Source organism: Parus major, chromosome 6, assembly GCF_001522545.3.
Source record: "Parus major isolate Abel chromosome 6, Parus_major1.1, whole genome shotgun sequence".
Classification (NCBI taxonomy): Eukaryota; Metazoa; Chordata; class Aves; order Passeriformes; family Paridae; genus Parus; species Parus major.
The window spans coordinates 10,760,431-10,778,731 of NC_031775.1; the positions used below are offsets into that span (position 1 = coordinate 10,760,431).

The 18,301-nt window shown below is 38.0% G+C and overlaps 1 protein-coding gene across 2 annotated transcripts in view; it reads right to left on the reverse strand.

The window, feature by feature from the left end:
- Window positions 1-18,301, reverse strand: part of VCL (vinculin) — a 58,251-nt gene that overhangs the window by 4,554 nt on the left and 35,396 nt on the right. The window contains exons 7-19 of one of the 2 annotated variants that reach the window (XM_015632847.2): window positions 15,597-15,687; window positions 14,676-14,823; window positions 13,709-13,862; window positions 12,520-12,695; window positions 11,342-11,532; window positions 9,838-10,037; window positions 9,218-9,346; window positions 8,037-8,186; window positions 7,358-7,466; window positions 6,063-6,365; window positions 5,387-5,511; window positions 4,892-5,077; window positions 1,755-1,964 (exon numbers count right to left, since the gene is read on the reverse strand). In XM_015632847.2, the coding sequence (XP_015488333.1) occupies window positions 1,755-1,964; window positions 4,892-5,077; window positions 5,387-5,511; window positions 6,063-6,365; window positions 7,358-7,466; window positions 8,037-8,186; window positions 9,218-9,346; window positions 9,838-10,037; window positions 11,342-11,532; window positions 12,520-12,695; window positions 13,709-13,862; window positions 14,676-14,823; window positions 15,597-15,687 (2,172 nt within the window). The remainder of the gene's footprint in view (window positions 1-1,754; window positions 1,965-4,891; window positions 5,078-5,386; window positions 5,512-6,062; window positions 6,366-7,357; window positions 7,467-8,036; window positions 8,187-9,217; window positions 9,347-9,837; window positions 10,038-11,341; window positions 11,533-12,519; window positions 12,696-13,708; window positions 13,863-14,675; window positions 14,824-15,596; window positions 15,688-18,301) is intronic. The other variant, XM_015632844.1, reaches the window with a different exon arrangement.

The window sequence follows — 18,301 nt, forward strand, 5'->3', positions numbered from 1 at the left end:
CTGTTAAACCAGTTGTAGTCATAACACTTGAGCATGAAATTTTCAGTGGCATCTGAAACTGAAGTTGTTAAAGCACCAGCTATGCTGCTAATAATGCTAAAGGATAAATGGAAGAGAATCTGACATAAAAGTTTTGTCACCGGTAATGTGGAAGTGAGATGCAACTTTTACTTTTTTTTAAGTTATTCCTTGAAAATAAATCTTTTTTGATACGATCTCTCCCTTTAAAAGAAGGCCTCCAGGAGAAAACATTGATTATCAAAAATAACTTAGTGATATTTCTTATACTAAAATCAAGATTTCTTGTACATCAAAATTTACATTCACAGAAATACATCTGAGAAATATTTGATATGTGAATTAATTGTGACCGAGGCAAACCCATTTGTTATACACTGTTCCAAAGAGAAACCTAGTGCAAGGGAAAGCAGACCTAGCTGATTGATTGTTAGTAGTCTGTCAGTATGGTTAGTATATTTATCTTACTCCCTTTCATAGAAAGTTGTTAGTCAAAAGAGAACTCTTTAGTGCTTTGAAGCATTCCTGTTGTGTGGATGAAATAGTAGCAGAGTAAGTTTAAGTATTAGCACACGCTTTCCCTGGAATAATCCCACAGACAATGGCCAATGAGGTTCAGAGCAGAGAGTACACAGTGAGAACCCAGCTGTGCCAAGGTACCCTCTACCCTATGCACACACTTCTGTGACTATGAGCAAGTTCAAGATGATATCCCAAGCATTTTACAGATACAGTGACCCAAACAGCTGAACTATTCATTACCGTGACCTATTAGCTAAACAGCTTGTTACTATAACCAGTTAGGATATAAATGACATAACACAAAGCTTTTCCATGTTTTCACGTAGAAGGATCAGTGTCTAATAAGTTATCCAAGCACCAGAATCTGAAAAGGACAAGAACATTTTTAAAGCCCTTTTTATTAAAATGGTTTAGTATAACTATCTACATAAGTATACACACACACACATATATGCACACTCCCCTAACTTTTGTTTGTTATGGGACACCAACCTTATTTTTTGCAGCATGCTATGAAAAGTGCTCAGTCTTGCAAACATTTGTGCTTAGACAGAAGACAGGCTATTTGTGAATGTCTGAACCTCGTTAGATTTCCACTGGTTTCATATAGACAGGATCTCAATTCAGCAGCTAACAGCATTCAGTGCAGCTTCTTCAGAAAAGAATTCTCTCAAGACCAGCATTTGCAATACAGCCCAGTGCAAGCCAGCAGTCAGGCAGTCTCTTCCATAAACACTGCTGTAAACAAGCCATTCCTTGTTGGAAGGGATGTTAATTGGCGGCATCAACTGAGACCAAGCACAATAGACACCTTAAATGACTTCTTGAATTCTGTAACTCGGCTGTATCCGGAAGTCATTAGGAAACCATTAACCATGGCTTCCCAGGTAGCCCACATGATTGGACAAAGGAACCGAAGGGGAGGAAGACAATCCCTATTACAATTTGAAAACTGCCATAACAAAGAAGACAGGCAGATGCAAAGGGAGAGGAAGTCTTTGAATATTAATAAGTGACCCCAATCAAGCTTCAATCCGGCACTGACAAACAAATCTAGCAAACTCGTGAAGCCACTCTCAGTCCTTAAAATGAAGTGCAGACACACTTATTCATTCAGGATGGCGGGGCCCAGCAGGGATCAAGAGTGATGCAAATGTGTCAGCGTTCCAAGTGGCCGGATGCACGCGGATCAGTCCCCGGGGACTCAGGAGTACCTTACTAGACCACTTGGTTGCTTCCCGATGTAGAGACTGAGCAGCAGCCAGAATGGGCTGGTTAACGGGCTGATTGGTTGGCATTAACAGCAGCTCAGGCTCGTAATCATCTTCAGTGTCATAGGGGAGAGTGAATTCAACATCTGCATCATCCTCCTCATCTATATCTACACCAGCCTCAGCCGCTTCATTAATCACAGTCACATCAGGCTTTGCAGGTGGCAGCAAGGGTGGAGAAACAGGGGACAGTTAGTACAAGAAGCAGAATTTGGTAGAAGAGCACAAACTGAGCAGTTTTAGTGACCAAAACACCCTCTTGGCCTCTCAAGATCTGACAAGGCAGCTCTATTAGGTCAAGAGGAGGAGGGGAAGGAATATAGATTAGCAAAAAGAAACAAATAGTTCACCTGTGAACCAAAGTTACCAAAAGTAGTAAGAAGTTACAATTCAAATATGCAGCAACATTTTCCATCTGAGCATTCAGCTTCTGCAGACAGAGGCTGACCCACAGAACATTTTAGTGGCAGGTTAACAATGAAATGAATGGCTTTTCTGTCACAATGGAAGCCGTTCTGACTGCACAGGAGCAGCACAGCAGCTGATGACTCTGTGGTATTTGTGCAGATACAAAGCTTTGTATGGAAGCTCAATCATATGTGTGATAAGAGCAGATAGCAGCAGGAGCACAGAAAAGCCACTGACACTGCTTGCTGTAGAGTGAAAAAAATGGATGGGATGGAAGACACTGTAGAAACCAGTACTGAGGTACCACACAGAACATGTAAAAGAGCAACACAGGGCTGGAAAAAGAAGAGGTGATGTTGAATGCCGTGAATACTGTGAATATTACAGTTCTTAAGGAAGACTGAAATGGAATTAATTAAAAAAGAGGATTATGAAGCATATGATACTGTTTTGCCATGATAATGTTGTATCCATTACCTTAAAAAAAGAAAAAGAGGGTTCAAACAAATAAATTACGTTAGAGAAGTTCTCGAAGAAGAGGTAAGAGGTGTAACAATATAGGCATTAATAAGACAGCAATATTTCAATACAAAAATTGTCTACAAGTTTACTAACTGTATTTCTTCAACTACAGCCAAATGTGATAAAAGTAAAGGTACTCTTACCAAAAACTGTGCATTTGCAACTGTATTGTGCTTAAGATACAGCCTGTCTTTTATAGAAAAAAATCCCCATCTTTGTAAACAACAATATACAAGAATTTTGGAAGTTCTAACACTTATAAGGCCAAATCAACTCACCTTCAAAGGCAGCTTTTATTTAAGTCTTAATCTTAATGAAAAGTATCTAAATATCCTTCATTTTCTGATTTATCTAAATGAGGAGGAAAAGCCAGGGAAACTAAACCAATGGACATTGTTCAGCTGGTGTTCCATGAGAAAAATGGAGTACACAAAAGCTGAGAAGTCACTCAGTGAAGAGCAGCTTTTGTAAAGAAGGAGAAAACACAAAATTTCATTCTTAGAAGAATGAACAAGGTTGTCAGAATTTTTTAAAGTCTAAGTATTTGTTCACCCACCACTCCCACTTAACTATAGGTGAAGTAGCAGTAGACTAAAGTCATCACCAAAAAGGCAAAAGACAGTTGACACACAGTCTGTTGGGATTTCATATAAGCAAGACTTATAGTTCTGTTTTTCCAGGTCTAGCCCATATTCCTCAGTAGCACCGTCAGTCAATCCCTCTTCCAACCAATCAGGTGAGTTCAGAGGCTACAGAAGTGTTTTTAAAACTTCTTTCCCCAAAACAGACTGTGAGAATAACTGAGCTCCTATTGCTAAAATTATACTGCTAAAAATAATTAGAAGGACAATTGGCTGATTTCTTAGTCTCAAATTCAAGATACAGCAATGAATGCAGTGTTTTACAATCTACAGTCACTAAGCTTGGAGGTCTTTCACAATCATAAGCAAGGAGTTTTAAAGTCTGCTGCTTGGCTTTGCACTATTTAATTTAGAATGCATATAGTGTGCATATGTTAAAAGCATTTTATTACCTACTCTTTATTGTTATCAGTTCTGGGAATCCAACATTAAAACACTTTTAGGAAACCGTAATTTTAAGGCTTTTAGCCTCAAAATTACCTTCTGAGATCATCAGTACATTCCAGTACTCTCCTGTTAGTAATATAAAAATGTGTTTGGTATATCCAGAAGTATGGGGGAAATAGAGCTCTGGATTTTGGATAAGAGACACCCAAAACAGATTTGCCAAAAATTCTTTTGTACTTTATCTGTGCTTCCAAAACAGATGTTCCTTTAGCCCAAAGCACTGAAGTTGATTCTGTAAGCTATTCAAGTTTATCTCCTTACTCACCACCCAATTTAGTGCAGAGAAAGGGTAAGATTATAAAAGCCAAATTCTGACTCTTAAATTTATATCGCAGAAGCCTAGATCTCTGAAGTTCTTACTTAGCACTCGGCTTCTGCCAGAGGAAAAAAATTTAGCTCTTGGGGGAAGAAGGAAGAAAAGAGAAAAGCAAAACAAAGTGATATTAGCATTTATGAGACTGACAAATTCACACTTCTTCATCATAGCACTGAAATGGGAAGGAAATTCAAGATTTCAGCTTTAATAGCAAATGGGGCTCACTCCAAAAAAAGAATGAGAGCAGGACACCTATATGTGGTTATTTTTCTCATCATAAATGCATCAGATTAACTGATACTGTGAAGTACTTTGCAGCTTCTTCCAGAATTAAGACAAACCAGGTGATGATTCCTGCAGCTGGCATTTGCATCACCCATATGGACTTTTCCATATAGACTTTTCAAAGTCACTTAAATATAACCATCAGTTTGTCAGCCTGCACAAGCCTAAGTATTAGTGACTCTCTAGGCAATACCAGCACCAAGGATCACAAACAGCTTAGCACACAGAGCATATTTGTGTTCCCAGGGGTATGTTAATAAAGCAGTCTAGCAAGTCTAAGTATTGTTGACTCTGATCTTATTAAATATTATTCGCTCTGATTTTGAAAGGGTTTCTAATTCCTCCTACAGCAGTGCTTTTACTATTTAGTCTCTGAAAGACACTGTCATAAGATGAAACACACTGATCCTGAAAATAAAAGAGAATCATTTTAGCACAAAACACTTACAACAATTTCTTACCTTGCTAGACCATTTCCGGGCTTCATCATGCAACTGTCTAGCAGCCATCATCATGGGCTGATTGATCGCTTCTCCTGCCTTTTGCTCTGGGAACTCTTCATCCTTTTCTTCAGGTGGTGGTGGTCTGGGTGGGGGAACCTCTCCCTCTGGCAGCGGTGGTTTTGGAGGAGCGAGCTCGTCAGTCAGCTAAGGAAGGTAAGCATCTTATTATTGAGTGCAATGAAATAGAGCAAAGATTGAGTCAACGATGGTCTCATGACCTCAGGTCTTTTTCCAGTTTTTCAAGTGCTTCCTGTTAAAGAAAATACCATGTTTTCATCTTTCCTTTTGAATACTGGATTGGTATTTTTTTAGACTTGAGGCTACTTGTATGCATGGCTGGCCAGACAATACCTACTATTTCTAAGGAATGGTAACATACTGAAGTAATTTCAGTATAATCCACATGTCAGTGACAACTGCGTGTTTTATATATTACAAACTATCTACACTTACATGAAGGTGCTCAAGGTCAGGAGGAGGAGGAGGAAAATCTGGTTCCTGAGGCTGGAAGGCTTCTCTGACTTTGGCCACAGCTCCCAGAATTTTGTATCCAGAATCCAAGAAACTCTTCTGCAAAGCTGAACAAAAACTCCATTACCATTTTAATACCAATTTAATAGAACTTTACACTTCTATAATGTACTGTGCTGAGTACACTTATATGTGTGTTTAAAAACTACCAAATTGTTTACAGCAGACTTGCTGTATGTTGAAATGTTAGTGTCATATGCAACATGCATACAATAAAGCCTTGGCTGAGTAATAATCACTATCAATAGCCAAAGCCCTGAACAACTTTTAGAATTAAAAAAAACCTACGTAATATTTTCTTATATAAAGAAGTATTACTTAAAACTAGTAACAAATGCTTCTAATTAAGAAGATGAAATCACATATCATACTAGAATGCCAAATCCTTTTCCCTTGAATATGTCAAAGGCCTGTGATTGCATTTTAGAACAGCAGGATGCAGCAGTTAATGGTGTGAGCTTGATTTCATCATTCTGAGATCTAAGTGTGCACCATATTTACATAAAAGGAGATACACAGCTGTATAAGAATAAATGAGCACTGCTTCACATCATCTCCAGTCAATAAAAGGCACATTTAAAATTCACTGAATCCTTACCGGGATCAGAAATGTTGCCTGCCACAGCTTTAGCATCCATTACCATGGGTGATATAGTTTTGCTCAGCTCATCAGAGGCTGCTTTAACAGCCTCCCGAAATTTAGGGTCTTCGGAATTTTCCACCTCCCGTTTTGCAACCAGCAGGATGCGGTTTGCTCGTCTGGCAATGCTGGTGGCACCAGCTACCAACATCTGAGGTTGCATGTTGGCCATTGCAACTTTACATTTATCCAGGTCCTTCTTAATGGCCTCTTCTGATGCATCCAACAGAGATTTAGTATCAATGGCTTCATCCACCAACCCTAGAATAAAAGTTAAATACATTAATATTCAAGTTTCATCTGTAGAAAGGGATAGTTGGTATTCTGGAGATAGTTCAAAACCAGAAAAGTATTTTAAAACTGGGTAGTGGGGAAGAGCAGAAGGGGGCATGGAAATCAGACCAAAGTACTACTGCAGTTTAACTTCTGATTCTGTTCTACCTCTGAGACAGTTACCATGGTGGAGCTTGTTAATGACACCCCAAGCTCTTACTCCTCTACCATGGAATGTTGTTTCAGTTAAGAACTGCCTTATACAGTATATGCAGCAAGAGATTCTTTCTTCACACCAAATTTTTTTAAACATATTCGGTACTTTTTGTACTCTCCGATCCATTCTAAAGGAAATATCCCTCTGGCTGTACTTTTTACATAGGGTGATTCATAGTGACAAGGCAGTGAGATTTAAAATACCCAGGATATAATTACTGGGATGAAGGAGGAGACAGCACAGAGTCAGCTGCTCAGCAGGTCACTGCAAAGGATCTGCACTTGGGAAGGACTGAAATATTTCAGTGCCTCAGCAGGATCAGTAGCTTAGTCTTACTCTATGTTCATCTAGCTGTTAAAATATTTTGAACATGTTTTCTTTCCTTCAGTTAATTATCTGTCCTATTTCAACATGCCAAGATTATACAGAAGAAAACCTCAAGTTGTCACAGTGATATGCTGCTAGAATAGCAACTGCAAATTGAAAATAAAAATGATGGTATTCTGATTTTCTGATTTTCCCAAAAAAAGAACTGAAGTAGGATTTGCTCCTCTAAGCTCAATATTAACAGATAAGAAGCTAGCTATTTTGTATATCCTGTAACATATACATATTCCTGGAGTCAGAGAGCACATTCCCACTTCTCTTTATTTTTAATCAGTCATTATTCTTTGCATGTTTCATCAATCCAAACAGAATGGAGAAAAATCTGTACAGGCTGGTGAGCCACAGGTAGAATCTTCGACAAAAACTCCTACTTTACCTGTCATTTTTTCTACATTATCAATCCATTGGTTTTTCATGGTCTCAAAATGTTCATAAGCAGCTTGATTTCCAGGATTTCTCAGGAGGATACGAGCTGCTGATACTACCTGCCAACAGAAGACACTTTTAATTATCAGTATACATCAATGTTACACACATTCTTGAAAGGGCATTTGTTTTTTCAGGATTGGATGTGTAGCTCCACATTTGAAAACTTAGCACCACTTTGAAAACATCTAGCTCCTTAAAACTCTACCATACTTCTGAAATTAGCTGGCACAATTCAGCTGGAACTTCAATTGTGTACCAAACTATCTTATAAACAACTCTTCAAAGCACTAAATTATGATACTTATTACACTTATTACCAACATTTAGATAAAAGTTTATTTTGGGGAAAAGAAAGGAGTATTTTCTCCACTTACATATTTTATTAAGCATTAAAATAATTTTGTTTCAAGTATATATCACAGTTATTTTTGTCCAAGAGTTGAAGAATGAAACATGTCATTTGACCATTTTGTTCTACTTAGTATCATATATTAAAACATTTGCCAGTCCCCTTCTGAGAGTGTCAGCACTATGTTCCCTGTTGGTATTAACAACTTTCTTTGAGAACAGAAACATAAGGAAAATTCCCCAGAAGTTATCCCCAGCCCTTTAAACCCAGCAAGCACCTGTGGGGTGAGTTCCCTTGCTGATTTCACAGTTGCCTGAATGCCCTCCACAGTAGTTTTATTGGCAGTTCCAACTGCAGCTGCTTTTTCTGCTGTAGCTCCCAGTTTAGCAGCGTGGTTTTCAAAGTTTGCTGCTCTTTCATCAAACACCTAGTTGTCAGAAGAGAAAAAAAAAAATAAATTAAAAAGCCCTAACCTCCTTAACAGAACACACAATTTGTTCAATGTGTCAGGGACACCTTCATAACATCCCCACTTAACAACTCATCCTGAGAGGATGCAAAAGGACACAAAAGATTTGAAGGCATTTGGGTTTTTTAATCATTGCACTACCAGACTTGCTTCTTTACTAACTCAATGGGACAACTAAGGAGATGTACATACACTTTATAGTTTCAAGGTATGAAGTTCAGTAATTCCTGATGACTACTGCTGCAAGAAATACTCTATTGAAATTATTTTAGCTCAAAGATTCATCTTAAAACCCATAATACAAAAGTAACTATGTTTGAAAGATAAATAAAGGGGTTAAAAACTGACACTTGAAAAATACTCCCTCCTTTTACAGTCCTTAGATATTCAAGAAACAGAATACTTGGACAAAAAGCTATCCTGCCATAAAGGTGAATTCTCCAAGGCCGTTGGAATTATTTTGGTCATGTAGCCAAAAGCCAAAACAGCCCAACAGAACTGCCAGACACTGCATTTCAGGTACTTTATGTGCAGCCAGTGGCTTTCAAGTACAGGAAACAATATCCTGCAAGAGAACAGGCTTAATCTGTTGATTAATTCTGGCATGAATTTGACTATTGTAGTCAGCTTATGTAATGCTGAGACATAAAAATCCACCAACTAGTGTGTTATGGATTTTTGCACAAGAATTTTGTAGCCTGCTGATTGCAATGTGTTTCTGACAACATAGGGAGAAATTTTTGCCATTTGCTGAAGTCAGGGATAACACTGTTTCCAGGGTTATAAATTCACAGTCTCCAGAAGTCTGGAGAGGTTTGCATAGTAATCATTATGTTGTCAGAATTAATAAGCATGTATCACAAACTTGAGAAAAAAATACCAATTAATTTTTCAGAACACTGATTTATTTTTCAAAATACCAATTCAGATAAAATTAAACAATAACTGAAGCTTTACATGGAAAGAAAAGACCACCTGGGTATACTTGCCTCGTCTCTGTTGGGAGCATCAGAGGGAGCAGTGGCTGCTACTGCTAACAATTTAATAGGAGTTGTGGTATCACTAAAAACATCAGAAACTTCCTGGGTCATTGCTTCTTGCATTCGTGTTTTAAGATCCTTTAAAAAAGTGGAAAATTATTAGCATATGATAGAGGGATATAATTTTGTAAGGGTTCAAATTCCATAAAACCTTCTCTTGCAAAAAAATGCCAATTCTTCCCCAAAAATGGCAGACATTAAGATAAAATTACCTTAAAAGTATGACCAATTAATGACCTTGTACATAATCTGAAATATACAAAGCTTGCATACCGCTCCTTGAAGCAGCATTAGAAGTTATCAACAGCATGGTTTGAGACCTTGCCACTCAAATTTGCAATGCTAGCACACCATTTTCTTTTAAGAAAGGCTCAAATTTTCCTTCTGAAGTGGTCATTTGAAATTAACCCCTATGGCATGATAACAAAGCAGCATGATAAACAGGTCAGATAAACCAACATGTAGCTGCACTTTTGTTTCCTTGGATGCCTCACGCACACGAGGCTCTCTCAGAGGAGCGAAGCGCTTCGGTGGATCGAGTGCCTGCCTGCAGGAGAGCGGGTCCTTACCTTCAGCGAGTCCTGGAGCTGGGCAGCAATGGCCCTGGCCTGGGGGGACTCGCCCTCCCCTCGGGCAGCCAGCTCAGCCAGCTGGGCAGAGAGCTGGTCCACGCGGTCACACTTGGCCAGCAGGTCCTGCCGGTAGGGGCCCATCATGACGTTGGCCAAACGCCGCCCTTCGGCAACCAGCCCGCGGATGGCTGCCTGGCCTGCGGGGACAGGGCACAAACACCGTGTGAAAACCAGCGCTGAGCGCACACATCCGAATTCCTGGGCTTTTACCAACACTTGTCTAGGTGATAGAAAAGGTCTTGTGCAGCTTGTCACTGAATAATTACAGATGAACACCACAGAGGAGCTCAACTGTCTCCAGTTTCTTTTTGCTTAATTCAGCAGCTCTGGCTACAGATACATCCTTTTTAACTAGTGGTCTGACAAAAATTAACCATGGCAGCTGTCAGGTATTTCTGCATAACTAATCTGTTGACTCCAATAGAAATACTTGCAAATTCCAAATACTGCAATTCATCCCCACATTAGAAGATGAGTACCAAGAGGGGAAGAAAAGACAAGTAGAGAATACAACTTCACAAGCCAAATGCCCTCTCCCAGAATTCCAGAAGCCATAAATAAGAAGTGTCAAGTAGTCAGGATTGAAAGGGGCAGTAGGGGTAGGGAACACCTTACAAAGCCTCCACAGTGTGTCAAAAGCTTTTCTGTAAAAAAAAAATATTTTTAGAATGGGTAATTTCCTTCATTCACTTACAGATGCTTCCTGCTCATTCACAGGAATGTGATTCTCTATTCTTTCAATAATACAATAGCAGTATTCTTTTACAAGAGTGTAGCAAATCCATCAAAGACCAACTGAAGAATAATTTTAAGCTAATGCTAACCCACAAGTAGTCCAAGTTTGTGATCATGCTTAAAATTACTTAGGAATTTGTCACAGCATCAGACTATCCAAGAATCACTCAGCACTGCTGCCATCTTTTATATTCTCAATTTACTTTTCTTAGGAGTATCCTGCAAGTGCCAGCAATTCCTGAACCACAGTTATACGCTCATCGAAAGCATACTGGGATTATCAGATTCTTTTTCTCTTTAACTATTAGCATTCTCCTCAGGTAACCCAGAAACCATACAAGAAGTCATACTTTTAGGTCAGGTTGATGAGTTCTCTTCTCTGAAGGACTTAATTACTCAATTTGCTGTAGTAGGTATAAATTCAAATTTGAGATACAATATTTGCATAATAAAAAAGCAAGGAGCAATCTTAAATTTGTCTTCTCTACAGCACATATTCTTCCATTCTTTAGGAAAAAACACAAAGAGAATCATGGGCCAGCTTAATTCTGTAATTGCAGTCAGGACTTAGCTATAAATCTTCAAGCCTCTGCATCAGTGAAGATTCAATGCATCCTCAGCTCCTCAGGAGCAATAGTTTCCACCACAACAATTAGTAACAGGTTTGATTCTAAAACTGGGGGGAAAATCACGGAGAAGCACTTACCTACTCCCCGATCAGCAACTGTAGGATTGTCTATCCACCTTTGAGCTTGTTCAATCTTGCCCTCCAAATGGACAGCTGCTTTAACTGGCCTTGTATTTGCTACAGCCCTGTTTGTTTTGGACTGTAAATTCTGAAGTGATGTAGCTATTTGCTTAGCCAAAGCACGGGCCTCAGGAGAGTCACCTTTCCCACTAAGGATTTAAAAAAGAAAAGGAGCGTAGTCATATAAAGATCATTTACAGATTATCTCAATTTCAGCAGGAAGACACAATAAAAGGTACTTGATATTTTAAAATAAGGTTGAATTTGACACTTGGGTTGAGACCCTGAGGAGCAATTCTCTGCTGTGGTACCTGGACATTACATATGTTCAGCACAGCACTGAGGCAGGGGAAAGCATAGCACTGTCACTGCCAATACTGGTGTAAGACCTGATTTCCCATTTCCATGGCTGTCTAACGAGCAACTGCAATCATACAGATTTACAAGCAGAAGGGTAAACAGCCACAGACCAAAGGCTATATATAAACTTGACAAAAGGTAGCACATTAAGACCTACAGCAGCTACAGCTCAATAAAAACTTGATTAAAGCATCTAACTGATGAAGCAAGAGAAATATTTATTGCTATATTGCACTAGGTGCAATATAACCTTCTTCTTAGGTGAAGATCACTGTTTGTACAACAAGTGCTTCTCCTCTTCCATTTCAAGCAGCCTCTTTGCAAAACTGAACAGAAATATAATTTCTGAAAGTCTTATCTTTTGTATAGTTTGCAGTTGCAGCTTAGAACACTGACAGCGATGGAAGTGGTAGATATTCCACCTTGATATTTAGTAAACTACTTACCAAAACCAGTGATGACATCCATCTGCATAAACAAACTTATATTTTCCATTACTTTGTTTCAACAGTACAAACAAGCTTACTTTTGGCCTCAGTTTTCTTCTGAAATATTCCATGGGCAGTAGAAATAATATATTTTGATGTAATACATCTCTGGTTGCCTTTTTTTTTTTTTAAGGAAGCTAGTGCAAGCTAGGCTTTGAGACAGAAATCACTAGGCAAAACAACTGAAAAGGTTTTATTTTAATCATCAATATTCTGATCTAGCTCAGCATTGAGAACTGCACATGAAAGTCATTCAAATAAATTAACGGCGATAAAACAAATACTTACTGTCGTCGCAGATCTGACAGCTTGGCTGTCAAAGCAGATATTTCCCCCAAGGAACGAAGGATATCATCTCTTTCTTTAGGCTCCTCACACAGTTCTGCAACTTTCCTTGCTTCTGCCATAATTCCCCGAATATGCTCTTCTCCCTCACTGCCCGCATTAGGATCTGCAAGCCAATTCTTAATAGAAAGAAGTTGTGTTCAAGTGAAGACAAAAAGTAATGTTTACTCTATACATGCTTTTATAGAGAAAGAAATACCAACAGCTTTCAAAACTTTATTTAACAGATAATACTTCTTAAAAGCAATTTCTGGTTTTTAGGTACCATGACATTATTCCTTTGCCTCATAGTTTTCCTGTTTGTAAAAAAAAGTCAAACTAGATAAAATCTACCCAAACATTTTACATTCTCTCTCCCCTCAATATTTGCCAACAATATTTTAGAAGCCAAATTGAATCAGTGCCTTTAGAGACTGATGATGTGACTTTCAGAAAAAAATGAAAACAGAAGCTCTTGAGCCCAGGGTGGTACTTTCATAGAGCTCTTCCTAAAAAGTCACATTACCATTTCATTTGATACATATGAAAAAATTAATGTATCTTTATATATTGATAATAGACACATTTAGATAAAGAGTATATATAGAAGGTCCACTATTTGCTGACCATCATAACCATCACTGGGCAAGAGACTGACCACTGAGGAATATTAAGAATAACAAAATTAAAGGATCAATTGAAAGAAAATGTAGTTTCATTAACATAATTTCTCTTCTGTCATTCATATGAAGTTCTAAATCCTAAACACCACTCCCTAAACAGAGCCCAAAGAAAGGGCTCTCGTTTAATCCACAAATAAACCTGTTCAATTTGAAACTCTTCTATTCTTTTCTTTAATAAGATTAGTTTATATGCAAATTTAGGGTGTTCCATCATTGTAATTTAATAACCTTGACATTTTTAGTAATGTCAAGTAATTTACCAAAACAGATCATTAAGTAAAGCCAAACTCACCATATGCTGTAAATTACTGAATTTAAGATTTTTATTTGTTAAAGCAAGTGTCCCCTCTATGTTCTTACTATAAAGTAACTGTGTTTTGTTTGGTAACAACGGTAGTTCAGTATAACAGCTCTATCTAACAGTAGCAATGTAATCACATTCTGAAGTATTTATTCATGACTAGTGGTACCTGAGCAGCATCAATCTTCTTAGCAATTGCCTGCTTAGAGTTGGTCATGGCCTCCAGCTTGCGGGCTGCGTTCTCCACTTTGGCAGTGAGCAAATCCAGACCCTGGGACACCTGCTGGGCTTTCTGCATAGCCATGGGTGTAGCACCCTGTCCTCTGCCCAAGACAAAAAGAGCACCACAGATTCAGCTCAGGACTGACAAAATCTATTTCCTAGTGAAGAGGCAACAAAACCTGTTGTCAACAAACCAACAAAACAAAAAATAACTGAGGAAGAAGAGATAAAAACTAAGAGAATATTTTCCCTATTCCAGAATGTGACATTTAGCATTCTCAGAAGAATCAACATTTTTTAAGTGTCAAAAAGTAAAGCTATTTAAGAATACAGTTCCATTAAAATACTCAGGACAAGGCCTCTTCTCATTTACAGATTGTTGCAGAGTCAGAATCTTCAGGACTTAAAGTCTCACCACATCTAAGTGAGGACAGCAAGTCAATAACAAAAAACAAATATGAAAATAAAATGTCTTAGCTGCCTCAGTCATGTTACACAAAGTTCAGCAGAATCTGCCAATGACAGAGAAACAACAACCACCACATGTGATCTAACATCCTAAAAAACACCTAAAATGTAGAGTATCCATGTTTCTTACAGTAATTGGAGTATATCCTCTTTGGAGAACAGACTTAACAGGAGAGTTTTAAATTTTCTTTCTGCCTAGTTTGGAGGAAGGTTATGTGTTAGACAGCAAGCAAATTCAGAATTATCTACTTGAGCAATTCTGATCATCAAATTATATAATTATTTCTTTTTCTAAAACATATTACTCATCAGAAAGTGAGAGATTGAAGTAAAAAAAAGCAAAATACAGTTCTGGCCTGCTTTTCTACAGGTTATGAAGTGACAACTGCAGAAAAAAAACATTTTAATATCAGTTGGGAAGTGTCCACCCCAAGTAAGAGCTTTACCTAGCTCGGAGGTCAGCCAGCTGATCAGTCATTTGCCCCAGGGTTTTGCACGTGCCCAGGATCTCTCTGCGCTCTTTGCCTGCACACAGCTCTCCTGCTTTGCCAGCTTCATCAAGGATCTGCCTTATGGCCTGCTCACCAGCATCCCCTGGGACACAGGTCAGTCAGTACAGTGAACAAGACATTCCTTGACATGTACGGGAAAACTACTGATATCATCATGTCACACAAACTGCATTAGGTTCATCGTGAATGTACATTTATCAAAAATTGAGATATACACCAAAAAACAACCATTTGCATCCAACTTTTACAACTGTATTCATTTGGCTTTGATTTCAAAGGAAGTCCATCTGGTAAGGTCTTTCAACATCCAAATGGAACAGGCCTCTATCGAGTTTTATTTACTTTAAAGATACATACAAAGATAAACAAACCCCTTCTATAAGTATAGGTGATTGCAATTAAGTGTATTTATTGCAGATTTTCATACTAAAAGTTTTATGTCAAGAGTGGAAGAAGAACACTTTAGGAGATTCTGTTAGGGAAATCTCAAGTTATAAAAATTGGAAAATACAAAAGGGATTTTAAATATTAGCTGCAATTATGTACTGTTCAATTCATAGGTTTTTGGGTTTACTGCTGGAATGCAGATTAAGACCATGTATGTTCCACAGAATATATATCTTTTAGACCACTGAGAAGTAGCAAAGCTTTCTATGTCATTAGACACAATTTGTTTGATTCCCAGTATCTAAAGAAAGGAATAAATACAGGCTCCTTCAGAATGATCCACAATGTAAAGGTTATTAATACTTAAAGAACATTTTGTCTTAAACAACAGAAATAATAAAACCTTCAAAATCAAAAGACCTTCAAAAATCAAAATACTTTATGCTGTTGTTTGTGTTTAAATATTACCTGGAGGTGCATTTGGATCTCTCAGCCAACCTTTTGCCTGATTCATCTTTGAATCTATTAAGGCTAAAGCTCTCTTCATGGCTTCAGTGTCCTTTACAAAAGAGAAACCAGCAAAATGATTCTCAAAACAAAGCAAAAAAAAAAAAAACAATCAAAGCACAAGTAATCAACACAATGAAAGCTGACAAAGTTTCTATAAAGCAGTCTACTTAAAAAAACACATTCATATAAGCAGCTCAAAACCCATTTTCAAACCAGCAGGTCATAATTGCTTCGTTCCAGTTAGAACAGACATTTTCATTTCACTCAAAATGCAAAAATTATGCATGCAGTTTTAGTGTTTTCTTCTATTTCTTTATTTACTAGTGCTTAAATTTCTAAAGTTGGAGCTTTAATATGCACACATCTTGTAGTTAGTTCCATTTGATATCAGGGCACGTAGAAGACTTGCAATGTAATTGTATCCATATCTGGAAACTGACCAGTGAATTTTACTACTTACTTCAGTGTAAGAGGCTGCACAACTGCATTTCTCACCTGCTCTGCTGCTTAAAGTCAAAGAGTTACTGTTTACAGAAAAATAAGATTACCGGCTAATTTCTGCAAGTTTCAGATATGGAGTTGAACATCTTTGGAGATAAAGATATTTGTATATTTACATGTGATTGTTTCAAACTTTGAACTCTTTGCATAAGCATCAAAGATGCTGTTTCTTTCACTATTATGCCACTTCTATCCAACACCTCTGGCTGCAGAGGCAACAACCAGCCAGTTCTGATTTTTCTGCAGTCTATACATTGTTCATGTGCCATCCCCTCCACTAGAGGCCACAAGTTTTCCATTTTACATAAATGAAAGGATAGTGAAAACAGTAACAAGTAACTAAGTAAGAAGTTGTGGAAAAGCCAAAATAGCTTTTTACCACACATATCAAGGAAATGGTTTGAAATGCATCTAAGATCCCATGATTGGTATAGAGATGACAAAAAGAAGCCTGACTCTCACACAGCACCTGAATCAGTCCATGTCCAGTGCTTTTGAAGAGGAGCCTACTACCATCAGTGATCAGTATCTTGCTATAGCATGTGCTATCCTGCCTACACTAAAGAAATTACACATTTTTGTGGAGTTGTTCATTCTGCATGCTTAGTTTTTAAGATACAACATTGAATATTCTGGCATTTTTGTTCAAGCATGTTGGTCTGTGAGCTAACCATAAAGGGTTATAATTCAGCAATCAAGTTTCTAAACTGTCATGTGATGGAGCTGAATATTTTCCAAGGCTCTCCAAACACAGCCTGAGAGACAGCACCAAAAGCAGAATTACTTTAACCTGGATGACTGGGTCTCAAATCAAGAAACTGGGTCTCCAAACTTAGTTGGGACCTGTTTGGAAAAACTTCCAAAAGGTAGAATATGCAGCTAGGGATGGGAGATGGGCACTTTATTTTAAATGTCATCTTCTCTATAGCTCAATAATTGTGCATTCAATGTATGATAAGAGACAAGTAAATATTCACTGAATATTCAAATGTATATATAAATCTTACTGCCTATGAAGGTAGGCATTACTGTTTTCTGTTGCTTATATCAGACAGACGCCACTTTAGCTTGAAATGAGTGGTCTAGGTCAGGCCTGTCTACCCAGAAATAATTTGAACCAAAGAATAACTGATTATTTTAAAAGGCAACAGATGTTTCTTATTGTGTCAATGAGATGACAGGTGTGGGCGGAGAAAAGGAGTATTGGGAAAACTGTCTTAGTCCCTCCCTTTTTACTTTCACAGGCTTTTGTGTTGTCTCAGCTGCCTGCAGAGTTGCAGTTTCAGCAGAATTATGTACAAGCCTCTAAATCTAAAGTCTAAATCTAAAATCTGAGGACAAGATCATGGGTGTTTCAGCTTTTGCACTCATTATTTTGTAACTGCCAGCACTGCCCCAGCAGCAACAGAATCCATCTGCCCTGTCATTTGAAGTTACATAACTGGGTTGCTCTACAGGGTGAGTCTTGCTATCCTGTGTTCCTCTGCACTCGTGTTGGCAAAATACTGTCCCCTTTTCCTATTTAAAAAATCTGGTGAAATCCTAGCATAGCAGTTTAAGTGTTTCAAGACAACTGCCCTTAAAGCACCAATTTCCCATTTACACAGCCCAAGGAATCCCTCTCAGCTAGAGCCTGATAAAGAGTTTCCATTGCAGTGAGCTGAGTAATGCAATAGAAAACTAGAATGCATCCTTAACTAGGTTTGTTGGTACAGCACTTTTGTGTCTGCCAGAGCTATGTCTGGTGCCAGATACTTGGCAAGCAACAGAGATGTAACCATACTGAAAGGTCTGGACTTAGCAACCAATTCAGGCTATTAAGAAAGAAGAAGGAAGATGAAAGCAGAAACAATCTAAAAAAACACAACAATTTGTTCAAGGTCTCACTGCCTCAAAGTGTCTTGATAGTCCTGTTTTCTGTAGCTGTTTAAATACCTTATTCCTCCCCTAAACACCTAAATATGTTCAAAATTTAACTCTGAGAATTGCAAACAGAATATCAGTTGCAAGCATGAATTTTTCTTTTAAAATCCTACTGCTCTTCTGAAAAAAATTTTATACCGTTTTATCAGCAAAAATTGGTTCTTTCCCTCCTCTCCCTGCCAACAGTTTCCCTCTTGCCAAAAGGAATTTCATTAACAAAATCAGCACTATTACATTTT